The sequence below is a fragment of the Urocampus carinirostris genome, chromosome 17 (assembly GCF_059441175.1).
Source record: "Urocampus carinirostris isolate Australia breed hairy pipefish chromosome 17, RoL_Ucar_1.0, whole genome shotgun sequence".
NCBI classification, from domain to species: Eukaryota; Metazoa; Chordata; class Actinopteri; order Syngnathiformes; family Syngnathidae; genus Urocampus; species Urocampus carinirostris.
The window spans coordinates 3951672-3970695 of NC_142365.1; the positions used below are offsets into that span (position 1 = coordinate 3951672).

General features: G+C 40.7%; 1 protein-coding gene across 1 annotated transcript; it reads left to right on the forward strand.

Annotated features, from left to right (window-relative positions):
* The first annotated feature begins 3046 nt into the window (after positions 1–3046).
* On the forward strand, positions 3047–18331 carry pafah1b2 (platelet-activating factor acetylhydrolase 1b, catalytic subunit 2). Its single transcript, XM_088321534.1, has 7 exons — positions 3047–3188; positions 3260–3372; positions 3787–3874; positions 7085–7174; positions 12104–12220; positions 13806–13928; positions 17703–18331. The coding sequence occupies exons 2-7, from the start codon at positions 3275–3277 to the stop codon at positions 17979–17981; spliced, it is 795 nt and encodes a 264-aa protein (XP_088177660.1). The 5' UTR covers positions 3047–3188; positions 3260–3274; the 3' UTR covers positions 17982–18331.
* Positions 18332–19024: the final 693 nt, after the last annotated feature.

The window sequence follows — 19024 nt, forward strand, 5'->3', positions numbered from 1 at the left end:
GTGATTTGTTTCTGGGAACATTTGAGCTTTTTCTTTGAGTGTTTTTGTACATTTATTTTGGTTGCTGAATTTGTTCTACTTATTTTTACATCCATCCATCCATTATCTGCACCGCTTATCCTCAGTAGGGTCGCGGGGGTGCTGGAGCCCATCTTAGCTCATCGCAGGACACACAGACGGACAACTCACTCGCTCATTCACACCTAGGGACAATTTATATAGTTGCCCTGGAAACATCTGAGGTTTTTCTTTGAGTATTTTTGTGCCTTTATTTTTATTGTTGATTTTTTTAAATATATTGATACAAATATATGCACATTTATTCATAAATTGATGTAATCGTCTGTGGTCTTTGCAGCCCTTTGAGACTTCTTGTGATTACAAATAAACTGTCACGGTAGCCATGGCGCCCAATTGGCCCCGCCTGTGTGGCGCCAGCTGCCGCTCATTGACAGATTGGCTTTCCGTCTATTTAAGCTCAGTGCTCTCACTCTTCCTTTGTCAGACCGTCAACGAACCTCTGCCCCGCAAGACGTGGGTTTTGTTCCTGTTGATATTTCCTGTCCGGTATTGTTCCCGTTTATTTTGTTCTATTTAATATCGGTTTTCAGTTTTGTCCTGTTCATTATTTTCTCCAATCGTTCCCGTCTAGTTTGTCCTGTTCAATTTCGATATCCTGTTTCATTATCAATCCTGTTTGTCCCGTCCTGTCCGGGATCGACCCCATCTGCCCGATATCTGCTCAGGCAATTGGTATCCATCTCGTCGGTCTCTGGCTTCCTGTCTTTCCACGCCAGACCGCTGCCTAACGTTCATGACATTTCCTGTAAAATAAAAGCTTGTGTGAGAAACATCACGCTTTTGGGTCCTGATCCTGTCCCGGTTCATGACATAAACTTGACTTGACTACGTCATCATGTGCACTGAATACACTTTCCCGCGATCTACATAAGGAGCACCCATGCTTTAAACAACATTGACTTTGCTGCATTAAGACCAGTCCTGTCACTCTCCGGTTGTCAGTCCGTCAGTGAACCTCTGTTGTTACAAGGCAAGCATTTTGACCTTGACTCCCGCCTGTCCCGTTTTTTCCACCCGTCCGTTCCTGATCTCACTGTTTGTCTCCGACTCCAACTCCGACCTGTTTTTGATCCTGACCACGTTTTGCTCTCCCGTCCCGGCTTACAACCCGTTTTTGATCCCGACCACGTTTTGCTTCCCTGTCCCAGCTATCGACCTGTTTTTTTCCCGTCCTCGACACCACGATCTCCCGCTCCCGTTTTCTGCTCTCCTCGCAAAATTGGGGCCAGTCAATCAGAAATGCTGGACCACAAGTCAATTTGCTGAACGCATTTAAAATCAGTAAAATGTTGGACAGTCCTTGCAAACTCTGTGCATTACCCTAGATCAGCGCTTCTCCTTTATTTTCTGACTCGAAAGCGTAGCAGCAAGTTGGCAGACGAACATGGCGGTGGCCTGAGGTAGGGATTCCACTATGTAAGAAAAATACAAATTTCTTGACCTAAGATTTTTTTTTTTTTAAAGAAAAAATAATATTGATATGATAGTTCAGATATTTTTGTTTCATATTCAAATCAATGTTTTTTTTTTACTAAATGAAAGTTATTTTACCACTAGGAGGCACTAAATATTACACACTGTCCCAGTAAAAGCCTAAAAAACAAGGCAAAATTGTAGGGGGAAAAAATGAATACTATTAAAATGAATACAAAATAAACAATTTCCCACAATTCCTTGCAAACTTTACGATACTCAGTAGAGAAATGTAATACTTTTTTTTTTTTTTTTTTGGGTGTGCTTTCATAATTTTAAGAAATTATTTGTATTTTTATCAATACCTGTGCTCTATTTATAAAGTCCAAAACAATCTCCCATAATTCATTGCGAACTTTATAATATGCAGTATATGATTTACATTTTTTTTGTGTGTTTACATAAAACGTACAATAAAATATTTGTATTTTTGTGAATTATTATTTATTATTATTATTAATATTATTATTCATAAAGTCCTTGAAACAATTAAGACAAAAATATAGAAAAATAAATACAGTTGATGAATGAATTAAAAACGAAGGAAGAAAAAAAACATGTCCCATGATTCACAGCGAACTTTGTAATAAACAGTAAAAAAAATATAATATTTAGATTTTTTTTTTAAATTTATTTATGTGTGTGCGTGTGTTTATACATAATATACAGAGTATGGAAGTATATTTGCAAATATATGTATGGTATACTTAAAGGCCGAGAAATGATTAAAGAAAAATAAATAAAGAAAAAAAATATCAATCAAAATGAAACTGTACTATTTCCCATAATCTTTTTTTCGTGTGTTGTATGTGGGTGTGTATATATTTGGTATTCATATAGGTCTAACAACTTGTTAAATTAAAATTGTAAAAAAAAAAAAAATCAATACAGTTAAAATGAATCGAAAAAAAATAAAATCAATAATTAAAAAAACATCTCCCACAATTCATTGCGAATTTTAGAATACGCCTTAGAAAAATGTAATATTTGTATTTTTTAAGTGTGCTTTCACATAACGTTAAGAAAACATTTGTATTTTTGCGAATATTTATGTACTATTCATAAAGTCCTGAAAACTTTTAAGGCAAAAATCTAGAAAAATAAATATAATTGATGAATGAAATAAAAACATTTCCCATGATTCACAGCGAACTTCATAATAAACAGTAAAGAAAAATAATATTTTGATTTTTTTTTATGTGTGTGTATGTTTATACATAATATACAGAGTATAGTAGTATGTTTGTGAATATATGAATGGTATTCTTAAAGGCCTAGAAATGATTAAAGAAAAATAAAGAAAGAAAATAAAAATCAATCAAACTCATACTTTACTATTTTCCATAATCCGTTTTTTTTGTGTAGTATGTGGGTGTGTATATATTTGGTATTCATATAGGTCTAAAAACTTATTGAATAAAAATTGTAAAATAAAAACAATCAAAATGAATCGAAAAAAAAAGTAAAATTACTCATTACAAAAATCTCCCATAATTCCTTGCGAAATTTAAGATACACCTTAGAGAAATATAATATTTGTATTTTTTAGGTGTGCTCTCACAAAACGTTAAGAAAATATTGGTATTTTTGTCATTACCTGTGTGTTATTGATAAAGCCCTAAACAATAGTGAAGGTAAACGTTCGACCCGTGTTGACAATGTTTGACGGTCGCCTTCCTGACACGCCTTTTGTTGTCTCGCTTAGCTTGGAGCCTTTTTGATGCTACTCGAGAGAGCATCCGCCGAGACAGCTGTCAGGTTTCGCAAAACAGCTAACGTCAACCTCGGGTCGTCGAGTGACGCTCTACACTCTACCAGGTATTATAATATTCCTGCAAATGCAATAACGCGTTATGTTATTCAATGCTTTGCCATCGAAAACGGTGCACGCTAGTGTCAGATGCAGCTGCAGGAGCGTGCAGCGTTTAGCTAGCTAACGAGTAGAGAACATGAAGCTCCACGGTGGTAAAAAGCGGTTTGTTTTTGTTGTGGAGTTGATTATGTGAAGTTATTTGTAAAGCGAAAGTAGTCTGGCTGCATATTAGGCCACCCCCCCATCTGCTCCCAAATCGTTAATCTGCTGCTTCTGCGGCTAATGTTTATGCTAGCTGATGCTGGGGTTGATGCTTTGCTCTTCAATGAAATGGCGCAGATACTGTGAAGCTTTTGCATTTTTATTTTTCCTTTGCATGTTTTTCCTCTCTTTTCAAACCACATCTGCGTCTCCTCTAGGATGAGTGGCGATGATTGTGGTTTCAACCCCGCTGCAGTGGCTCAGCCAGTGGAGGATGTGCAAGGAGATGGGCGGTGGATGTCACAGGTATGGCGCTGCTACCATGGTAAATGGACTGTGTTGTTATAGCAATTTTAATCAGTCGCTGAAAACCTTCAAGGCGCTTCACAATGCACTTCATCCATCCATCCATTATCTGCACCGCTTATCCTCAATAGGGTAGCACCGTGCTGGAGCCCATCCCAGCTATCTTCAGGCAGTGGGCGGGGGACACCCTGAACTGGTTGCCAGCCAGTCACAGGGCACACAGGGACAGACAATCCGCTCGCTCATTCAAACCTAGGGACAATTTGGGCCGGCCAATTATCCTGACATACATGTTTTAGGAGTGGCAGCACGGCGGCGCAGTGGTTAGCGCATGTGCGGCACAGTTCATGTCTTGGGAACCTCCTGCGTGGGTTCAAATCCAGCTCCAGACTTCCTGTGCGGAGTTTGTATGTTCTCCCCGTGCTTGCGTGGGTTTCCTCCGGGCACTCCGGTTTCCTCCCACATTCCAAAAACATGCATTTCAGGTGAATTGGCCGGTCCAAATTGTCCCTAGGTGTGAATGAGCGAGTGAGTTGTCTGTCCCTGTGTGCCCTGTGATTGGCTGGCAACCGGTTCAGGGTGTCCCCTGCCCACTGCCCGATGATTGCTGGGATGGGCTCCAGCACCCCCGCGACCCTACTGAGGATAAGCGGTGTAGCTAATGAGATGAGATGAGACATGTTTTAGGAATTTGAGGGGAAATAGGAGTGCCGGGAAGAAACCCACGCAAGCACAGGGAGATCATGCAAACTCCCCACAGAATGTTTGATATCATGACCTCAGAACTGTGCCGCACACGCGCGAACCATTGCCCCGCCGTGCTGCCCAAAATGTACTTCACACTTTATCAATTTACGCACTCACACACCGATCACCAGAGCCATCAATGCAAGGCACCTACCTGCCCATCGGGAAGCATTAGGGAATCAGGATCTTAACGAAAGACACTTAGCCATTTAACTCAGAGGAGCTGGGAATCAAACCTGCAACCGCTCCTGAACTACTGCTGTCCATGATAGAGGATTTATCAAAACAACCAGGGATCGGTTGCTATTTTGTGCCTTAAATATCATGCAATGTAAGTAGGCTGCATTTTGAAACTCGCAGCTCACGGATCCCTTCACTGCATGGGTTGTAGGAGCACCACTTCTTGTGGTTTGTCTTGAGCAAGTACAGTCTGGCGGCGCCCATCCCTCTCCGGAACTATTTGATGAAACTACCTTTCACTAAATGGCAGATGGCTCAATTGATGATCTTGCGGCTGATGTTTTCATGTGACTAACTAGGTCATGACTTTCTTTGTTTCAACTAACAGGCCAAATTTTATGGCAAGAAAGTCCCTTTTTTGTTTTCAAAGGATTACTTGAGAATTTATTATATTATTTCAAAAGATGAATCAATGCAAAATCACAACACTGGATTCCCATCAAATCAAGCCATTCGTTTAGCACTCTACAGAAAACTAATTGCAACTCAAGGAGTTATATAAAAACATTCGATGTACATCAATAAACTCATCCAAAGACACACACACATACACACAATTGCCACAATAAAATAAAATGAATAAAAAAGCTTTTTTCAAATGGTGGCAAGGCACACTATATTGGAAAAAAAAAGTCCAAATGGCAATTTATTTTGCTAACTTTAGCTATTTTTTCTTATTTTACTGTCTTTTTTTACGTATTATTGTCCACAATGTTTATTAGGTTTTGAACATGTTTTCATAACCTCTCAGACACATTAAAAAAAATCCTCAAAATGATTTGAATTGTTCAGTGATCATATTCATATCTTGTTTTATCTTCTGTATTTTCAAGTTGGTTGTTCTGTTGGAATAAACGATACATTTTAGAACTTTTACCATTTCATTGAAAGTCAAGTTTAAAAATACAGTGAAACCTCGGTTCTCGACCATAATCCGTTCCAGAACCCTGTTCGAAAACCGATTTGTTGGATCACCGAAATCATTTTTCCCATTAAAAATAATGTAAATTGTTTTAATCCGTTCCAACACCCTGAATGTTTACCTTGAATGTTTAACGTAAACATAAAGCTAACCCAGGCTAATCGTAAGTTCGCGTTATCGTAATCTTTCGTACGAAAGATTACTCTAACATGAACGTGTGAAAATAAAAAAAGGAAAAGAAAAGAATTATGAATAGGATTTTTTTTACCTTTGTGGTGGTCAGCAGAAGGTGCAGGTGGACGGTTGGGAGAGGAATGGAGGAGGAAGGAAAATTATTGTTTGGAAGGATGTTCTTTTCTCTTAAAATACCGATCTAATGACACTTGCTTCTGCCTTCTTTTTAGCACTTTTCTAAAGTGACTCATGACAGTGTCATTAAAGTCCTTATTCTTTAGTATCGTACTGATCGAAGATTTAGCCATGCTGTATTCCCGAACAAGATCAGACACTCGCACACCTCCTTGATATTTTGCTATTATTTCTTTCTTAACTGCAATAGTTGTACGCACTACTTTTCTTTTTTCACTTGTAGCAACTTTGCTGCTTGCGCTGACTTTCTTCGGAGGCATAATTAGGGGCTAAAACACCCGTACGCCGCTCAGCATGGCACCCTAGCGTACGCACTCACGCATTACCGGCGTTCGAACTCCGATTTTTGGACCGAACAGCAAAGCAAGAATTTCTCGAAATTTTTGGTCGGACTCCGATTTGTTCGAACTGAGAGGCGTTCGAAAAACGAGGTTCCACTGTACTTAAAATAAAGAAAAATGGTATAGGAATTACCTGTGTCCTTTTACTTTGAGTAAAATGTATCTCAATTGATGGCATTCCATTTTAAACTTATTTTTTTCAATGAGTGTTGGATAATTTCCCTTATCTATTATTGCTTTGATAAAGTAACTTTTTTTTAAGAATTGGTATTTTACAATAGTCATGCACTCTGGTTTCAAGGAAAATGAGAAAAATAATTCTATTCTTTTAAGACTGGGAGGAGAGAGTGAGAATAATTTGGCTTCATGGCAAAGCTCTATTCTGCTCCTCTTTAAATATATATAATCGGCCGATTGAATTGATTTAAAAAAAAAAAAGCCGATACCCGTCAAATTCCCAAATAACGGTGCCGATAACCGGTTGTCTTCTATTTGTGAATCTTATTCAATCTTAGCCACTCTTTATTCTAACACAATCTGGCTCTCCAGGTGAATCCCTGAGCATTAATCCTGTCTGCATTTATTTTGCAGCACACCCGATTCGTGCAGGAGTGCAAGGATGGAGAACCCGATGTGCTTTTTGTTGGCGACTCCATGGTACAGCTAATGCAGCAGTACGAGGTGAGATGCTCATTTATTTGTGCTATTTAGAATTTCAGCTGCATCTAGGGAACAAGGAGATCTTATTCAAGCAGAAACCAAAGTCAAGTCATTTTTATTTGTATTGCCCTTAATAGAAAAATAGTCCCACTATTACAACATTCCCTGAAACCTTTATGAAAAATGTCACTGTGGGATGAGGAGCAAACATTGATTTAAAAAAAAAAAAACAACAACAAAAAACGGTCAAGATGAAATATTTGTGTCGACACTTCACCTTAATGATGTTCTTAATGAACTTGTTATGCAGATGGCCTAACTGGGTCGGCAATAGAGAGGCTCATGATGTCAGACGTAGGGGGTTGGTAGTGGATCGAGGGGTTCTGGGTACAATTGATTGATTGATTTTATGTGTGCAAATTTCACTTGTAAAAAGCGATCGTTACACCCTTACCACGAATAAAATATCCATTATCTGCATTATCTGCACCGCTTATCCTCAGTAGGGTCGCGGGGTGCTGGAGCCTATCCCAGCTACATTCGGGCACTGGGCAAGGGAAACCCCGAACTGGTTGCCAGTACACAAAGACAGACAATTCACTCGCTCATTCACACCTAGGGACAATTTTGAGCGGCCAATTAACCCAACATGCATGTTTTTGGAATGTGGGAGGAACCTGGAGTGCCCAGAGGGAATCCACGCAAGCACGGGGAGAACATGCAAACTCCACACAGGAGGTTCGATCTCATGCCCTAAGAACTGTGCCGCACACGCGTTAACCAATGCGTCGCCGTGCTGCCCACGAAAAAAATAATACATTAATCTTACTTTCCTCTGAGGTATTGATAAATTATTAAAAATTGTCCTCTGTTGTAAGAAAATACAAACACACTTCAAAAATACCCTTTTTTTTCTAGAGAATATAAAAACATGAAAGCAACAATTCATTTAAGCAGATTTACAAAACAATTACTTTTATAATTCTGATTACCAGTGAGGGGCAAATTATTCAGTAATATCAAATAACAGATTTCGGAGTATTTACATGACAATGACAATATGGTAAAAAAAAATGTTTGCGCTGTCTTGTGATTATTTTTTAAATGCATACATATAATAACAACGGCAGCTGACATATTTGCTCTTTTTAACTCATTCAGGGCCAAAAAATATAAATAAGTTTGCAGAAGCATTATCCCTGAGTGGCAAAAAGTAAAAATACATTTTTTTAAATTATTCTAAGGGCATTGGTGCAGCTCTTTGGTGAGTATCAAGTCTCTGGGAATGATTTCAATATGATAAATCACCACTAGATGACAGGAGTGGATTTTATCAGATCTTTGTCATCACACTTAGTGCCTAGTTTCGTTCCTATATCCACTTTATGACACCGTATGGCCGTGTGTAGGCGCCGACCCATTTGATGAGTATGAGCAGTGTGGTGAGAATGGCAAAGATATAAGTAGAGACTGTTAAAGCTTCAAAGTGCATCGTCGGGAGAGAGGAACGACGTTTAGTACACGTCCGCGATGGCCATGTTGACCCGAGTCATGTTATACATTCTCCCGAAGGGGGCTGAAAGGTTCTTGCAACGTTCACACATCACTCATGCACAAGTTCACTGTTCTTGCAAAAAAATGTTTTTTTGCAAGTAAAGTGACATTTTGTTTATGGAAAGCATTTTTTTAGATATTGGAGGTACAGTAAAACTCGGATAAGTCGGACTCGCATAAGTCGGATTCTCGGATAAGTCGGACAAATTGCGTGGAACGTTTGTTCTCTAGGCTTTTCTGTAGTATTACACCTCCCATAAGTCGGATTTTATAAGTCGGATCCTCGCCTAAGTCGGATGGATTTTTCCGTACAATTGACCCTTTTTAATGGTTTTCGCCTCTGATAAGTCGGATCGGTATCAGGTCGCCTAGGACATCTCCCAAATGCTCTAAATTTCAGCCTCCAGTGGCAGTAAGCGATGGAATTTTCCGGGAAGATTTTCACTCCTCACAGATTTTCCGGGAAGATTTTCACCCCTCCCAGATTTTCCGGGAAGATTTCTTGATGTGACGTGGCGTTCCGTGATTGGCAGAGGCTATTCATCAAACTCCTCCTCAGTGTTGAATGATAGCACTCTCAATCACAGCACGCGGTCATAGAACAAAGCCTCGTAATCATAATCCCATTGTTTCTTATTACAGTAGTGCTAGCATTCAAATTGAATTTGTGTGAATTTCTTTGGACTTCCTTGCGGTCTGTGCGGTCTACGGTGTGGCGATGGCCTCAAGTTCTAAAACCAAAGGCAGGAGTCTCAAGACTAGAACGTATGAAGAAAAGCTCGCTATCATTGAATTCCAAGAAAAGAATCAGCACATAAAGCAAAAAGACATCGCGGCGAAGTTTGGAATGAGCCCTCAAACTTTGAGCGACATTCTGAAAAGCAAGTATGCACTTTTCTAAGAGTTAAATTTCTTCTTAGTTCGAAATTTTGCGACCTCGGATAAGTCGGATCCTCGGATAAGTCGGATGAAAATGACCGGTCCATCTGGATCCGACTTATCCGAGGTTTACTGTATTATAACTATATATTTTTCAAAAAAGCAGAAAAGTGCAAGCTGTTTTTTTCTCAAAGGGTTTCTTGGAAATTAGTATTTTCAGGAAACTTAGTAGTGTAAAATTCCTTTTAAACTATAATGCATTGTATTTATTATATTGTTCTCTAGTTCTTCCATACTTAAAATATTGTGCAGAAGTCTGGCGCAATAATTCCAAAAGGTGACTACAGCCCCTTTTTATCCTCCAAAAACGTGCAATTAGAACCATACACAGGGTAGGATATCGGGATCGTACTCATATTTTATTCCTGCAGTCCAAATTATTAAAATTGGATGATTTAGTCAAATTTTTCACTTTACAACTGCTATTTTAGGTCAACAAAAACATAGTGCCAGAAAACATCCAAAAATTATTCACTCAAAAAGAGGGAATTTTTAACTCAAGGGGATGTAGTAAATTCAAAATCCCAAAGGTGAGAACCACCAGGAAAAGTATGTGTGTGTCTGTGTGTGAGGGAATCTCAAATGAATGAGTTAAGGGGACATTATGAATTATGTAGCACCTCTTACTTGATGATAAGCAACCAGCAGTATGACTGATTTGTATACACTTTTACCAGTGCTTCTCAATTACTTTCTGTCATGCCACCCTAGAAAGAAGAAAACCTCTCCATCGATCAATTTTTTTTAAGTGATTACATAATATTGGTGGGGACAAAACAATGATTGTTTGATGTTGGTGGGGACACGTCCCCCCTGTCAATGCTAAATCTATACTCTTGCTCGGCACGTTTTTGCTGAAAAAAAATAATGAGCGTGTTTTGGTTGTAATGACAGATTATTTGTTTGGCTTCTTGCTGTCCGCTGCTAACATTTTTAGACATAGAGGGAACACCGGTCATTCCTCGTCTCCCACTCCGTGGTCGCAGTGAAGCCGCATTCTAAAAGCTTCGTCAAACTTCGTCTTAGGAGTTTGGGACACTTTAGTTTTTTCTTCTTTATCCTCGTGTGTTTGCCTTTCTCATCCCTGTTAGATATTTTTTTCATGGGGTCATTTAAACGTTTGCTGCACTTTGTGTCTACACATCATAATCATACTCTGTAGCTGGGATGCAAACAAAACACTCTGCCATGAGAGCGGTACTACGCCCCTAGTGTAGATGAGTTGCTATTGCATTTTATCCTAGGATAGTAAAAGAAAAAAGATGTTCCCTAAGGTTCAAGTGCGCCCCACTCGACGGATCCTTCCACTTCCCCTCTATATGTTAACCAGACTTACACTGAGTAGAGCTGAAGCTAACCACTGTAACCCTGGTAGTGCTAACAGCTAATACTAGCATAAATGTTAGTAAAGCTTGCCTCTAGTCTAGTGCTAGTAGCCGTGTTGTTAAGGCTACTTGCGAAGGTTAGTGATACAGAGACACCTTACTACTTGACGCTTTGGTTAGCGCTGGTTAACTGTTGTGCAGATTATGAATATAATTCTCTTTATTGTGATTATTATTATCAACATATGGTGCATTGTGTTCTGCAGCAGACACCACACAGCAAATGCTATCATGGAAGCAGGTTGTCAGTGCTTGTGTTGGGTGGGCGTGACGGATAGGCTGGTGTTTGCTGTCAGGCCGAATGCCGGGGTTAGTGGGCACATAAGTCAATGTGTCCACCGAACTACAAACTGCAAAGCATGGCTTCCGCTAGTATTTCAGAAGCTTGTTACATTAAAAATAAATTTGTCAGTCAAATTGGACTCTGAGGAAAGTCAGTAGAGTGGAAAGAAATAGTAATCACCAGCGGGTGTTCTGCGGATTATCTGGTCCGGGAAGAGACTGAGGCAGCATCGGGAGAGGAGGCAATAGCGGTGCCACAGGTCCGGCCCTACTGCGGCTAGGCTATGTAACAACTCCCACAAGCTTCCCTTGACGAGCCTATATCGCACCAACGCCAGATCCATTACTCATTAAACAAATGACCTGGGGCTACGACTCTTTGGAAAAGGTTACATTACAGTCTGTTGTGTTTAAATCATCACAGTCCTGGCTCAATCCGAGGATACCTAATGCTATCGTGCAGCTATCCGCTCTCTAAATCACTTTCATACACTGAAAGGAGAAGCCCTCCAAATTTGCGGTACTTTTGTATAATCACAATAAAAATTATTCATTCATCTTCAGGTCTGTGTTTTTATTCTTAAATTTATAGTTGATATTTTGTTATAGTCATATACTCTGTCGGTAAGGACGCCATCTTGAGGTAAGTTGAAGGGGCGTCCCTACCTAAATTTTACGGAGGTTCCTGTCCCTCATTAACCGGGATAACCAAGCTTATATTGACTAAGGGTAATGGCCTGCCATTGTTTGATACTTAGACCGAAAATCCCAATTTTTTTCGCTCCCGCAGGTCTGGAGAGAATTGTTCTCACCACTTCACGCGCTCAACTTCGGCATCGGAGGCGACACCACCTGCAACGTGTTGTGGCGGCTGCAGAACGGAGAGCTTGAAAATATCCGGCCCAAGGTTGGTCTGACGCCGCTATCTCGCTTTCTTAGCATGCGCAGGCGTTTCCTTCAAGGACACACAAACGAGGCTTGCCTGCCCGAGACCTTGTAGTCTCGGTTGTATTTACAGCAAGATCGTAAAAGAAGTTTTGAATTCTAAAGGCCAAAGGAAATGTTTTTCTTTGATTTTGCTTTAAATCTTTGTTAGTTTGAAACAGATTGTGGCTCCCGCAGATGTGAAAACCTAGAATTTTGGTAGTGTGAAAATGGTGAAAGTGAGAAAAGGCTTGTTTTCATGTACAGTGGAACCTCGGTTTTCGAACGCCTCTCAGTTCGGACAAATCGGTGTTCGACCAAAAATTTCGAGAAATTCTTGCTTCGCTGTTCGGTCAAAAAATCGGAGTTCAAACGCCAGTAATGTGTGAGTGCGTACGCTAGGGTGCGATGTTGAGCGGCGTACGGGTGTTTTAGCCCCTTATTATGCCTCTTAAGAAAGTCAGTGCAAGCAGCAAAGTTGCTACAGGTGAAAAAAGAAAAGTAGTGCGTACAACTATTGCATTTAAGAAAGAAATAATAGCAAAATATGAAGGAGGTGTGCGAGTGTCTGATCTTGCTAGGGAATACACAATGGCTAAATCTACGATCAGTACGATACTAAAGAATAAGGAGGCTGTGAAATCTGGTGATGTGGCTAAGGGAGTGAGTGCTATAAGCAAGCAACGGCCGCAAGTTTGGGAAGAGGTTGAAAAACTTTTGATGCTTTTCCTCTCCCCACCGTCCACCTGCGCCTTCTGCTGACCACCACAAAGTGAGAAATCCTATTCATAATTCTTTTTTTTTATCCTTTTGTTTTATTTTTACACGTTCATGTTAGCGTAATCTTTCGTACGGAAGATTACGATAACGCGAATGTACGATTAGCCTGGGTTAGCTTTACGTTAAACATTCAAGGTAAACATTCAGGGTGTTGGAACGGATTAAAACGATTTTACATTACTTTTAATGGGAAAAACGATTTTCGGTGATCGAACAAATCGGTTTCCGAACAGGGTTCTGGAACGGATTATGGTCGAGAACCGAGGTTCCACTGTACAGTCCGAACGCCAATACATGTTAGAAAATTAGGACATCATTTTGTTTTTTTACTCATGCATTGCCGAGGTATTCAATCAAGACTGGCAGATAGAAAAAAAAAAAAAGAAATCAACCCTTTTTCTCCCGGCCGTTCGCCCAAATGGTTAAACTCAACGAGTCCTGCAACTCAAACAGTTTGGTCGAGTGAAACGGGATGGTGATGAATTATAGAATAGAATAGAATAGGATATACCTTTATTGTCATTGTTACAAAATGGGTCAACATATTGTGACAACAAAATTGGGCATGACACTCCAGTTTCACACATTCACAGTGAGGTAAAAAACCAAGAAGATAAGGAACAGAGAAGATAAGGTTATAAAACAAGTGCAAACTTAGTAGTGATAACATTCTCCGAAGTTAATTGAAGCTCATTCTAAAACACTGGAAATGTCAAAAGGAACAATAAAATCCAGCCTAATATGTATTTTTTATATTTTATTGATTTTTTTTTAATTTTTTTTTTTAGGTTGTGGTTGTATGGGTAGGAACAAACAACCACGAACACACAGCAGAGCAAGTTGCCGGAGGAGTTCTTTCCATCGCAAAGCTGCTCACCTCCCGCCTGCCCAAAGCAAAAGTTGTCGTGCTGGTAAGTTGACTTTTGCTTTGTTTATCAAAAACAATGCATGGTTTCGATTTTTTGGGGTATAATACTTAACATTTCTATGATAGTTCATGAATATTTGCCTTGCATTCATCTCATCTCATCAGCTGTACCGCTTATCCTCATTAGGGTCACGGGGGGGCTGGAGCAGGGGACACCCTGAACTGTGGGCAGGGGACACCCTGAACTGGTTGCCAGCCAATCACAGGGCACACGGGGACAGACAACTCACTCGCTCATTCACACCTAGGGACAATTTGGACCGGCCAATTCACCTGAAATGCATGTTTTTGGAATGTGGGAGGAAACCGGAGTGCCCAGAGGAAACCCACGCAAGCACGGGGAGAACATACAAACTCCGCCCAGGAAGTCTGGAGCTGGATTTGAACCCACGCAGGAGGTTCCCATGACATGAACTGTGCCGCACATGCGCTAACCACAGCGCCGCCGTGCTGCCCCTTGCATTCATATCGGGGGTTTTTTTGTATTTTTTATTGAACATATTTCAGTGTTCATTTGACTTGTGAAAAGTGATGGTTCCCGGGGACTCGCATGCTCAAAAATCTATGGGTCCCAACAAAGATCTATGGCTCCCCAAAATTTTGTGTAATCGAGGTTGAAATTGTAAATACGCGACAAATATTTAATATAAATCTATATATTCATTCAGTTTTAATCATCACAGTTAATTGATAATACAAATCAGTTATCACTTCAGATTTTTCAGTTCACAACAATATTGTACATTATACAAAATAATATTGCTGAAATAATTATATTAATCTATATTTTCATTCAGTTTTAATCATCACAGTTAATTGCTAATACAAAAGGAGTTATTACTTCAGATTTTTCAGTTTGGTTTGCTGTCCCGCCACAGTTGTAATGCCTTCTCAAGGGCCAATCCATTATCATCCTCCTCATAGCGTCACCAGGAATATAATTGAGTCCATTTTGGCAGAAAAGTCCTTTTCTTGCTAGGAGTTTTCTTTTGTTTATTTTCTTTCGTCGAATCGTTAGCTTCAACACGCGTGTTTTCCTTGCCTCCGCAATCTTCTGAAGAATTTCTCCGCCGATTTTTCGTGCCGGAATTAATGCCGTTGTTATCACTCTCTGCATTGTTTCGACCTTTTACTGACACTGAAGAAATTACCAATTTTGTGTTGATTTGCGCCTAATACTAACGGTTTTTTCGGAGGCATACTTCTCTTTCACTCGACGACAAGCACCACAACAATGACGTAATCTTGAAACGAGATCTCGTTTGCCGAGATCGGCGAAAACTCGAACCGCGAGACCAAAACAACAATGGCGGATCTGCCTGACAAAAAGTTTGGAGTTTGGTAAATCTTTGTTTGAAAAAAAATAATTGGGTAACAATGACAATTTTGTGTCAAAAAAGTTTTGTCCCGGGGACGCACGTTGATTTGACGCTATGCGTCCCCAGCAAAAATGATGCGTCTAGGATGCAGGGACGCGGGCAAACCAGAACACTGATGTTTTTGTACCACTAGCAGGCACTAGATATTACACACTGTCCCTTTGAGAGTGTGGAGGCTCATTTTTGACCTAAATAATGGTTTCAAAACAAGGTGCAGGCAAGGTTTTCTTGTAAAAATGTCACAAAATACAGCAAATGATAAGGATTTTGTCACCTTTACTTCAGAGCAGACTGCACTGATGAGGAGAGCGAAGCTAGTGCTTCTGCCCACTTCTACCACTCCCCCAATCTTATTGCTATGAGTGGTTTGCTGGGGTTTTGGAGTGTTTTGTATGGGTTTTCTTCCTAAAGTAGCTCCACAGTGAACATACATAGTTTAATAAGCTTCCATTTAAAGGATTTCTTATTGACTTACTCCCAAAACGGAGTGTGGGTGTAACACCCTGACTGTAAACTGTAGTTAAGAATGTGCCCTGCATATACTGGACTGTACCTAATGTTATTCAGTGCTGCCCTGGCTTCACATAGACTATAATCAGGGTGTTAACCATATGACTTTGTAACGTGGCAAAGAAAAGTGCTATCTCTGAGCCATATGTACTCATGAAAAGAGCCATAAATGGCTCACGAGCCATAGGTCTCCAATCCCTGATCTAGGGACTCTTCACTCCGTTGGAAATTGTGTCTGTCGACTAATTGTTGCAGCCCTACAAGGATTTCCATTATGTTTTAAAGATCTATTTTTTAGGTTGTGCTAATAAGACGATTAGATGTTTTATTAGCTTTGCCATGTTGCTCATCTTGTGTTTTTATCTTTTTAATATTTGTAATATTATTTTTTTGTATACATGTATATAGTTTCTTAGTTTTATTGCTGTGTGGACAGCAAAGTAAGAGTTTAATCGTGCAGGGAATCGTGATTCTTTAGTGCAAAAATCATTTTGAATCTCTGTGAATCAGGGGTGGCCGACCCGGTCCTGGAGGTTTCCTCTTAAATCACCAGGACCAGATGATAAACTCCAAAAACATGCAGGACATATGTGGCTTTAGGACTGGGTTGGCCCACTATGCTCTTAATCAGAGGTGTACAAACTTTTCAGAAAGCGGGCCAAAATTGGTAAGTTGGAAATGTGTGAAGGCCGGATAGTCAGCCTGGTATTCTTTGAAGTCTTAAAGAAATTCACCCTCTGTGAAAGGTTTGCAGCTCGTCGTAACCTGGTAGCTCCCCTTTGTAGCATTTTCATTTGCTTTGCAGGGTCTCATGAAAAAGCGCTGCTGTGCCGTTAAATCAGCTTCCTTTTGCTTTCCCTTTTACAGCATTCGTTTCCAGTTAGCTTGTTGTACTCTTTGCAGGGTCTCATAAAAAAAGCGCTGCTGTGCCGTTAAATCAGCTTCCTTTTGCTTTCCCTTTTACAGCATTCGTTTCCAGTTAGCTTGTTGTACTCACCATATTTAATTTAGCTGTGCCTCTTGACATTCTATTCTTTGAAACCAGCCACAATCTCTCTGCAAATTAGGCGGACGCATTTGTTCCGGATTTCAGTGAAGAAATACTTAAATTTGCCCTCGTCCTGGATGCGGCGGCCCTCAGAGTCAACTTTCCTTTTTGTATTTATAGTCGCCTTGTCGGAAATGGGGTAGGTTAAAATTCTCAGAGAAAGCCGAGGACAAACGGGTACTGCTATCATCTGGTTTAATAGTGCTTTTTTTTTTATGTGGGTTTTTTTTTTGTACAAATATATTTAATACTGCAGTCAACCTTACTGGCGGGCAGGGTTGGGTAGTGTTACTTTAACTGGAGTACTTTCAATTACTTTTGGATGACTCCAATGCCAAATATGCTAATAAAAGACAAAAGAAACGAAATATGAATAAAATGATGACTCACAACACGTGGTAAGCTTTCTCTCCTGACTTTGATCTCTTTGATCTCCGGCAAAACGAACATCAAATGCGACAGAAACCAAATGAAAAAAAATCAAAACAGCTTGCCGACATCATTTTTGCCGTTCCATGTATTCCGTTACTCCCCAAGCCTGCACAAAATTTAGTCATTTTATTCATACTTAGTTTCTTTTGTCTTTTATTAGCATATTTTGTATTGGAGTAATCCAAATGTCATTGAAAGTAATCCAGTTAAAGTAACCCTACTCAACCCTGCTGGCGGGCCACATATTAAATTTAAGACCGAGGCCCCGGGCCAGTAAAAAATGATCACGGGCTGTAACTGACCCCTGGGCCTGACTTTGGACATGCTCTAAATGAATGTTTGCCAGTGTTACGATCGAATCAATTAAAAAAAAAAAACTTGTCCTCAGGGATTATTACCACGGGGTGAGCGTCCAAACCCCCTGAGGGAGAAGAACGCGGCCGTCAACGACTTTCTACGCTCGTGGCTCCCCCGGCTGGGCCAGGCTCAGTTCCTGGACGTCAGCAAGGAGTTGGTTCACTCGGACGGCACCGTCAGCCCGCAGGACATGTTCGACTTCCTCCACTTGACCTCCTCGGGATACCGCGTGGTGGCCAAGCCCCTCAGCGACCTCCTGCTCCAGATCCTGGAGGAAACGCCCGAGGAACGGCGGGCCTCGCTCGTCTGAGACGCCGGGGAAAGCGCCGGCGCCCTCCGGAGTCGGGGAGGAGGAGCGGCACCCGGGGATGAGCAGAGGGAGAGAGCGAGGGACAATACCACACTCTTGACGCCACTTCCCGCCTGAGACTTTCAGATCCGATGAAGAAATTCCCCATCGATTGCTAAAGCTCCATGACGCTCGAAAAGAACAGCTCGATTTCTTCCCCCGTTCGCTCGTCACGCGATTTCTTCCCCCGTTCGCTCGTCACGCTGAATCGTTAGCAGCAACTCCGCTAATGCGTGTTCTATGTGTAGCCTGCTCGAAAGAAACAAAAAGTTCTAATCCTTTTTATATAATTCATCGGCGTCGTCGGGGGGGGGAAAAAAGCACAGAAAAACAGCACAAATTTGTGCTCTTGTGATATAAATCAACTTTACTAAAGTCACAGATCCCAATTGCCCAGCATTAGCATTAGAATTAGCAACGGCTACACACGTCAAGTTCCTTTGAATTAGGCCAGCAGTGAATGAATTGAGGCTTGTCTGAACAAAACCGCGCTTTGTGTCATTTCACTGACGGACCGACAAGAACACTCCCTCCCTCCAGTTCCTTAACTCGATGGTTTTTCAGTATTTTCTTTCGTTCGCACCTTTTTTTTTCTACGGTGTATGCGTGTCATTTTATCCACCTATCGTGCGCTGTTTTCTCACTGATCCCCGCGGCTTCTCCGCTTCGTTATTCGTTACTTTTCTGATCGATAATCCGCAGAAGTCACAGCAAAAACGAGCCGGAGTTTCATGATAGCTCAATAACTCTTAGCTCAAGTTACCGCTGTCTTGAGCTCTACCGGACGATGGTGTGATTGTGTGCGCTTAAATGTTTGAGAGCACTCGTGAACAGCAAGATGGCGGGAGTGTTTAGAAGTGACTGATCCCGGTGGTATGGATGAGACGCGTATCGTTTTGTGCACTTGTTTTGGCTTGTTGTCTCGTTATTGAATTCAAGTGAAGCATTCCAATAAAAACGAAAAAACGACCGGATACGTCGGAAAGCGAGTGGCCGTTTTCTCA